The sequence below is a fragment of the Salvia splendens genome, chromosome 4 (genome assembly GCF_004379255.2).
Source record: "Salvia splendens isolate huo1 chromosome 4, SspV2, whole genome shotgun sequence".
Lineage (NCBI taxonomy): Eukaryota > Viridiplantae > Streptophyta > Magnoliopsida > Lamiales > Lamiaceae > Salvia > Salvia splendens.
In genome coordinates this window covers 30,962,117-30,971,447 of record NC_056035.1, presented here as the reverse complement: position 1 = coordinate 30,971,447, position 9,331 = coordinate 30,962,117, and the positions used below count along the sequence as shown (strand labels likewise).

Here is a 9,331-nt window from a genome sequence, read left to right as displayed (position 1 = left end):
TTCGATGGATAGGATCCAGACTGCGATTGGACGTCATAAAATGCCTATGCTCATCCGCAACCATTAAGTGATTATGATACTCAACAAACTGATAAACCTCATACCCGCTGCTAATACCATCTGAAAAATATCTCAAGTTGAGCTTAGCAAGACATTCACACCTAAACGACCGACACCTACGCCTGTTAACAGACACTTCAGTTGATTTGGATGCATGACCAGGTATAAAACTCTTAGAGCCTTGTCTGCTGCAAGCCAAATACTGCCACTTAATAATACCATGAACTGATTTGTTGCCCAGTTTACGAATGTCAAAACCAACTGAACGGGCATAGTGTTCATAGAAACCAGATGCTTCTACTAATGTATTGAATTTCATACCAATCATTGGCTTCAAAGCATCATCACAAACAGGAATGTACAAACCTACAAATCAGTAAAAGTATCATTTTATCAACTCAGAGTATTATTTTATCAGGAAAATCTATCATCAGAAACGATCATTTTATCAGTTTTATGTCATTTTGTCAGTTTTATGTCATTTTGTCACGTTAAAGTATCATTTTATCAGCTTATATGCAATTTCTTCAGCTGAACTATCATTTTTATAAGCTTACTGTCATTTTATCCGTTTAGATTATCATTTTATCAGGTAAAAGTATCATTTTATTAAACAAAAAATGTCATTTTATACATCAAAAATACTTATCCCTTCTATCGGCTGAAAGTATCATTCTACCCGGCAAAACTATCATTCTATCCGCTGAAAGTATCATTCTATCCGGCAAAACTATCATTTTATCAGTTTTATGTCATTTTGTCACGTTAAAGTATCATTTTATCAGCTTATATGCAATTTCTTCAGCTTAACTATCATTTTTATAAGCTAACTGTCATTTTATCCGCTTAGATTATCATTTTATCAGGTAAAAGTATCATTTTGTTAAACAAAAATGTCATTTTATACACCAAAAATACCTATCATTCTATCGGCTGAAAGTATCATTCTACCCTGCAAAACTATCATTTTATCAGTTTTATGTCATTTTGTCACATTAAAGTATCATTTTATCAGCTTATATGCAATTTCTTCAGCTAAACTATCATTTTTATAAGCTTACTGTCATTTTATCTGCTTAGATTATCATTTTATCAGGTAAAAGTATCATTTTATTAAAAAAATGTCATTTTATACACCAAAAACTATCAACTCAGAATATCATTATATCCGGCAAAACTATCATTTTATGATGCAAACCTAAAATTTATAAGCCAAAACTATCATCTTAACACAAAAACGGCAATACATAATTTAATTGAATAAGAATTTCAGTACATCAGAAACATAAACCAATCGACAACTAATATTCATCAAAAATCAAATTCAATACATGAATCAAAACAATCAATAAAATAAAATATGAACATAATCAATAAGCTAAATAATAGATAATGATTGTTACCTTTGTTATTTGCTACGTTCTCCATCGAAGCAAATTCTGACAGCTATTGAACAGATAATCAATGAAAATCTGGAGATTATGGAATAATGAACCAAATCCGAAGGAAATCTGGAGTCTATTGAAATAATCGGAAGGAAATATCTATGGAAATAATCGGAAGGAAATCTGGAGTCTATGGAAATAATCGGAAGGAAATCTGGAGATTATGGAAATCTGAAACCAAATCGCGGAGAATAGGAAATAATCGAACTGAGAAAGAGAGAAAGAATGGAGCGAAATTCAGAAATTTAAATGAGCAAAATGACATATTTACCCCCGCGCCTTTTTTTTATGAAGTAAATCTAAATTTGAATCTCAACCACAAGATTAGAAAATGTGTGGTTCAGATTTGGTTATAGGGTTATTACGATATTTAGGGGTTATCATATGATCACAATATATATATATATATATATATATATATATATATATATTTTATAATTTTCATTATATTTATTAGCATGTAAAAAATCAAGAATTTTTAACACAAGAAAATAAAAATGAAATCTTAACATAATCTGAAAATATTATTATTTTATAAAAGAGATGTGTTGTATATTAGTACTATTATAATTTTCGTTATATTTATTAGCATGTAAAAAAATCTATAATTTTTAACCCAAGCAAATAAAAATTTAAAAAGGAAATATTAATATAATCTAAAACTATTACTATTACTTTATAAAAGAGATGTATTGTATATTAGGCCATCCGCATCCATGTTTCTTATCCGTCTCTTAACCGTCTCATCTCTTCACTATTCATGGGTCCCACTATACTTTTCACTCAATCTCTTAACTAAGAGACAACACATGCATCCCTCCATCTCTTAACCGGCTCTTAACCATCTCATCCCTTAACTATTCATTCAATTTCATTTTTTATTTTTATTTCCAACAAATTCAATTAATAAAAACATACTTCATTAAATAAAATAAAATTACAACTTAAAATTCAAAAAAAATAAAAAACCACATTAATAAAATCCTAAAAAAAATAAAAAATACATAATTTAAAAAATACATAGAGAGTTTGAGTGAAAAAATACCTAGAGAGTTTGAGTGAGAATATGAGAAGAATAATGTTTTGAGATGAAGAATGTAGAGTGTTTGAGTGAGAAATGAGAGTTTTTTTTTATGGTGGATTAATTTGTGGGAATGATTTGATATTTATAGAAATGATTGGTGGCTTAAAAAAATTAAAAAAATTAAAAAATTAAAAATTTGCAAAAAATAGCTATAAACGGCTAGTATATTTTTTGGGATTTTTTTTAATTTTCGATTTTTTCCTGAATTTTAAAAAAAAACAAAAAAAAATTAATTTTTCGGATAAAAACGACGCCCACTCGCGGGCCGGCGAGTGGGCGTCACGGACGAACCGGAGTTCGCCACGTGACCAACACGCGTGGCGAGCTATCTCGCGAGACTTCCCTCAGCGACGAGACAAGGGCGGGATGAGGACGAGACGGAGCCCGCAACACTGTCTCGATGCGGTCTCGTCTCTCCGAGACGAGATAGAGCCCGCAACGAGACGCATTGCGGGTGCCCTTTGTACTATTATATTACGAGATGAATATACATATATAAATTGTACTAGTATATTAACGTCAACTCATTTTTCATATAAGTATAATTTCTATATTTAATATTATTCAACTTTCCATAAAATGATTAAATGGATGTATCCAAATTTACCTATAAGTTTCCTAATTTATGTTAAAGTGATGTGGCATGTGAACTTTTTTTTATTTCCAATTGACAAAGAGTTATTGATGAGGCATACCAAATCATTATGTCACCATGGTGTGGAAAGACCATAGAATTTTTACTCCCTCCAAATACGTTTCTCATTAAGTGGGCTTTCGAAATATATAGAGGAATAGATTTGGGTAAGGTATTATTGACTTTAATTGGGCTTAACAGTTTTCATGAGGTGAGAGTCAAGAGTTACTCAATTGTATATAAAATTGGATTCTTTAAAAATACATGTAAATTCACTGTTCCTTCCGTCCCATTCTAAGTGAAATATATTTTTTTAAATATCTCATTCTAAATTACATATTTCTAAAAAAGGAAACACCACTCTCTCTAAATTTTTCCCTATCTCTTACTTTATACTCTCCACATAACTCACAAAACAACACTACATAAAATCTCGTGCCGGAATAGAAATGTTCTATATAGAATGGGACGGAGGGAGTACTTTTTTTTGCAAATGAATAGAAATCTATAACTTGGGTCACGATGGAGACGAACCCGAGACCTTTGACCTTAGTGCATTGTACTATTTATTATAGTATATACATTAGCACTATTCATTTATGTACTTATTAGCATTATACTATTACTCCCTCCATCCATGATAAGTTGTACACATTTGTCATTTAGGTCCATCCATGAAATGTTGTTGTCCACTTTACTTTTTTCATTTATAATAAGTGGATTTCACTTTTCACTTACTCCTTACACTCACATTCTATTATAAAACAAATACTCTATATAAAAGTGAGATCTGCAACCCACTAACTTTTCAACTCTCTTTTCTTCACATTCTAAAAACTCATGCCAAGTCACAAGTGGAAAAATTATCATGAGCGGAGGGAGTATTATCATAATTATTGTTATTATAGTTGGAATCACATTTTTTTAATTGATAGTTGGAAACAAAATTCTAGTCCATTCGTATTATTCAAGACGTTCACCTTTTTTTAACTACATTTTCTCTTACTTACTCAACCTAACAACTCATCTTAAAATCTCATGTCAATCAAGAATGTGTACGTCTTGAATGGGACGAAGGGAGTACATATGTAAGCTCTCGGCGGGAAGCTTTTTGCTAAAGGGGATGTTGGGAGATTTTGGTTTGAAGCAATAGGTAGTAGCAGTCAATTGTGACAATAATAGTGCTCTATGTTTAGCCAAACATCAGGTCTACCATGAAAGAAGCAAGCACATCGATGTTCGTCTGTGTTTAAGAAAGAGGCCTAGAATCCATCCGATATGCTCACTAAGTCGTTGCCTAAAAGAAAAATTTCAGCTATGCATCAGATTGGTGAATCTGTGCCGGTTGTAGCTTGCGTGGCGATTGAGCAATCAAGGTAGAGTTTGTTAAGTATCTGATAACTCAAACATTAGAAGAAAGAGACGTTCGAAAGATAGAGAGTTGTGAGCTTCGATTCAATAAAATTCCTTTTCCGTTTATGTGCATTCGCTCCCAAATCTCGTTACCTTGTTCTCAGTTCGCAATCGCTAGATCAAAAACATTAAAAAATAAAGTCATGAAATATAAATTTCCAATAACAAAATGAACACAACATTATTATCAACCCACTTTACAACATGAGCCATCCCACTTCTCCCTCGATCGTTTATGACAATATAACAATAACAAATGATAATTAAACTCCTATATATAATAAGTACACTAATCCATATTATAGCCAATGGCGGAATAATCTTGAAAATTCCCAGCAGTCTGATCATGAACAAAACCCGCCGACCCCCACGGGTTGAACCCGGACCCGGCCGCGTCAAACTCATTCGGCCACCACGCCTGATTCCCCTTCGACCCGTCCCCCTCCTCCCCAAGAAAACTCGACGATCCATCGTTCAGAAGATCGTCGAGTTCAGCATTAGTAAACCCCGATCCATTCAAATGCATCCCCCCATTATTCTCAACGAGACCACTTCCTTGGTCTTGATTGTGATTGACACAACTAATCTCACGAACCTCATCGCCTTTGACACAACTAATCTCACGAACCTCATCGCCTTTGATATAATTTTGATCAGAGGCGACCAGAGCGTCTTGGTCCTGATTGTGATTGTGATTTTGAGGATTTAGCTTAGGCCAGAGGGATGGATTGTGGAAGAGGGAGAAAGGGTTTTGAAGCTGCATGTGAAGCTGAAGCCTCTCCATGGCTGAATTGCTTAGATTCTGCAAGCCATCGTCTCCATTCACATCTCTCGTCTCCTGCCTCGCGCTCGCTTGCTTGCGCCGCCCCAGCAGTTTTTTCTTCAGCTTCGTGTTCCAGTAGTTCTTGATGTCATTGTCTGTTCTCCCCGGGAGCTGTGCAGCAATTATGGACCATCTAATTTCAATGAAATTTTAATCACTTATAAGATCGGAAAATTGTAAGTACATCAAATTAAATCCTTCATAAAAACAGGATAAAAATGAAAAGAAAAATACATAAATTTGTGAATAAATAGAATCATACAAATCAAGAAACGACAAGCATTTTAGGCTGAATAAATTAGACAAATACCTGCTTCCGATGCTGATATAGAGGCTGCAGATGATGTTGTCTTCTTCCTCGGTGAATCCGCCGTGTTTGATGTTAGACCTCAAGTAATTCAGCCATCGCAATCTGCAGCTCTTCCCACATCTCTTCAGCCCTGCGCCAAACAAACAATGCCTTTTTATGTTAAAATCATCTATTTTTTTGCAAAAAAATAAATAATTCTAACTCAATTTCTTGATTTTGTACCGATTTTCTGAGGAAGCGCGATCCAGTTTCCACCGGTGCCATATTTCTCGATGTAGGCTTTGAGCTTCGCGTCTTCCTCAGGAGACCACGGCCCCTTCTTCACGTTGGCTTTGTCGCAGCATGGAGCTCTTCCCATGGCTTTGCAAGATTGAAAACTTTTTTGTGTTGGTGATGGTTGTGGGAAGGGATTGAAGACTTGGTTTTATAGGTAGGAAGATGATGATGTGATGCTTGAAGAAGAACCTATAAAGTCCTGCAATCCTTTCTAGGGTTTCTGCATTTATTTTCTATGCTCTCTTACATTTGGATTAGTTCAGTCCTATTATTTTATTTTTTGTTGTGATTCTTATTATTTTATGTATAACGTGACAAGGAGCTGCATGAATTTCTCTGGATTAATTGTATTTAATTCATTTGCTTTATGGGGTTGGCAATAATTAATTATGCAGGGGCGAAATATTGCAACACCAAAAATCAAGATGGACGCATCTCTGGATTTGTAAACTTCTTTTATTCTATCATTTTGCAGGATAGAAACGTAATTGGTAAAATAAAAGAGAATGAGAAAAAATAGTTGAAATTATGTAATGGATGGTGGGAGCCATAAATGATTAAGTAAAAGAAAAAAAGAAAAAATTATCATAAAATGAATATGGACTATTTCAAAGAAAATATGGCTTATCTATATGGGATGGGGAGAGTACATTTTACAAAGGCTAGTACAGTTCATAAACTGTTGCTCTACAAAATCTAGAAGGTGCCATCTATTGCAAATGTTTGCATATGATGGAGAGAATTTTGGGGCTTTATTAATATCACTCACTCTTTTATCATGTTACTCGCACTTTTCTATTTCATCTCGTCCCAAACTACTTATATTATTTCTATTTTAAGTAAGAATTAGAATATTTAATTAATATATTAGAATTAATTCAGTGTAAAGTGATCTCTTATTACACTTGAAATATTAATTTAATTATACTAAAAAAGGAATTCTAAATTTACTATGTAAAAAAAGAAAAGTGCGAGTAACATTGGATGGAGGGAGTATTATATTATACTACGACTAACTTTTATGCATGCGACACGTTCATACAACAGCTAACCTGAAATATATACCAAAATTGGTTAATTCACATTACACATACAGTACAAAAAAGGAGGTGTTTACCGAGCACCAAAGTGGTCGGCATAAAGGGGAAAATGCTCGGCATATCACCCTTTCCCGAGCACATTCCGACCACTTTAGGTGGTCGGTATATGCTTCGTCGGCATTTTTCCCCGAGTGCTTGTTGGTGCTCGGCGATTTGGTCAACTAAACACGGTTACCACGCGGCAGTGGCGAGCACCTACATGTGGTCGGAATATGGCAAGCACCAATGGGTGCTCAGTATTTTGGAGATGTGAATATACCGAGCAGAAGTTGTTTTTTCGACCAGGTTGGCGAGCACCTACATGTGGTCGGAATATGGCAAGCACAATTGGTGCTCGGTATTTTCAAAAGGTGAGGTTTGGATTCAGAGAGCATTGCCTCTATTCGAGCAAGTTCACGACCACATTCATGTGCTCGGAATAGGTTATTCAGAATTATATATATATTTTAATTATTTTTCAATATATATTATTTTTATAAATTATTTTTAATTATTTATAAAAATTTAAAATGATCAGATATTAAAAACTAAACCAAACTTAAATAACATTAAAAAGATAGATTGTTTAACAAAAATATATAAAGATAAGATTGAGAATGAATATGATTTATCAGATCATAAATTAGATCTGCTTAAACTCAGAATGAATAAAGACCATGATTCAACACCAATCCAATCTCGTAGTTTCTATGACTAGAAGTGATGCATTGCTGAAAGTGAGTGACTAGTTCCTCTGTGCTTCAGCTTTTACTAGTAATACGCAGACTCACAGAGACTGATATCAAGTTATACTCATTGCTACTATAATTTAGCATTTTATAAACCAAGAGTCTGAAATATGAATTTTGCAATTTCACTGTCAAAATAATTTTTCAGTTAATTGAATAAACTTAGCCAATGGTTCAAACATCCTAATCTATTTGGTAGATGATTTGCTACTAAGAACCAAAGCATGTGCAAGCAGCCAAGCACAACACGTGTTATATGACCCAACCAACACAAGAAACTATATATTTCATAATTCAATTGAATAAACATCCAACAGATTGAGCATAATGATGATAATGCATTTAAACTCGTGTAATTCCTACCAGCACATGTTGTATTTGTTTATCTTATAAGATGCTGACCTTTTCTCTCATCCTTAAACTCTAGATGTTGAATAAAAAAATAAGAGAATTGTTGAGTACGTTGCGAACTCAACTGACCTTGTGAATCACCACTGTTCCTTAGCTTGCGGGTCTTTAGAAAGAATTCCATAAATTGAGGAAGTTTTCCATTATTTTCTTTGGCCTGAAAACAATTTTCAACATTAAGAAAGTGTAAAAGCATTTAAAAACAACAAACAAATCAAACTAATGAAATACTATAATTTTTACCATTTCTGTTGCTGTCTCCGCAAATGATTTACACCCATTACTATGTGTGTCGGGCGCAGTCTCAAGCCCTTGTTTACGATTTGCCGAGCACCTCTCAGAAGCTTCAATGCTCTCGGGTAAATTCCAGCCTTTTTGGTAATTCGCCCATTGGGCATCTGTGTAAAAAGAAGGTTTCTTCGTCTTCTTTTTATAGTAGCTGATGAAATCTCGTATCTAAGTTTACACTTGCTAATAAAGGCCTTCTTGTACTCGTCTTGATCATAAGCCTCACAGTTAGCAGATTTCTACAAATTAACACAAAATGACAATCAAATTTAAACTACAAAATAAGTTATTCCCTCCGTCCCATCACAAGTGATGGATTTCTTTTGGGCACGAGATTTAAGAAAATGATATATATTGAGTTAAAGTGGAGAGAATAAAGTATGAGAGATAAAAAATTAAGAGAGAAAAAGACAGAATAAAGTAAGAAAGAGAGAATAAAGTAAAAGAGTTAAAGTTTTGTCTTTTGTTAAAAAAGGAAATTGATCACTTGTGGTGGGACAACCCAAAATGGAAAGTTGATCACTTGTGGTGGGACGGGGGGGAGTATTAAAGATTGTAAATAATCTTACTAAAAGAGGAGAAAAAAAGAGACAGAGATAGAAAAAAATATACAGTGCACAAGTTATCTTAAATTCAGCCCAATACAGGTTAACGTATTCCTCGGTTAGAGTTTTCTGGCTGAATCCATTCGGGTCAACTATTTGCTTAAAATTATACGTACATATATCTGCCACGACACCGGAAGGATGCAAGCTGCACGTC

At 33.9% G+C, this 9,331-nt stretch overlaps 1 protein-coding gene across 1 annotated transcript; it reads right to left on the bottom strand.

Moving 5' to 3' along the window:
• Positions 1–4,772: 4,772 nt before the first annotated feature.
• On the bottom strand, positions 4,773–6,291 carry LOC121799882 (transcription factor MYB36-like). The gene is made up of 3 exons (XM_042199398.1): positions 5,992–6,291; positions 5,770–5,899; positions 4,773–5,592 (listed from the first exon to the last, which is right to left on the bottom strand). The coding sequence occupies exons 1-3, from the start codon at positions 6,125–6,127 to the stop codon at positions 4,926–4,928; spliced, it is 933 nt and encodes a 310-aa protein (XP_042055332.1). The 5' UTR covers positions 6,128–6,291; the 3' UTR covers positions 4,773–4,925.
• Between the last annotated feature and the right edge of the window lie 3,040 nt (positions 6,292–9,331).

Coding starts and splice junctions, on each gene's coding strand:
- LOC121799882 (XM_042199398.1), bottom strand. CDS start 6,127: ATGGGAAGAGCTCCATGCTGCGACAAAGCCAACGTGAAGAAGGGGCCG. Junction 5,900..5,991: donor CGCGCTTCCTCAGAAAATCG/GTACAAAATCAA, acceptor TGTTTGGCGCAG/GGCTGAAGAGATGTGGGAAG. Junction 5,593..5,769: donor TATATCAGCATCGGAAGCAG/GTATTTGTCTAA, acceptor CATTGAAATTAG/ATGGTCCATAATTGCTGCAC.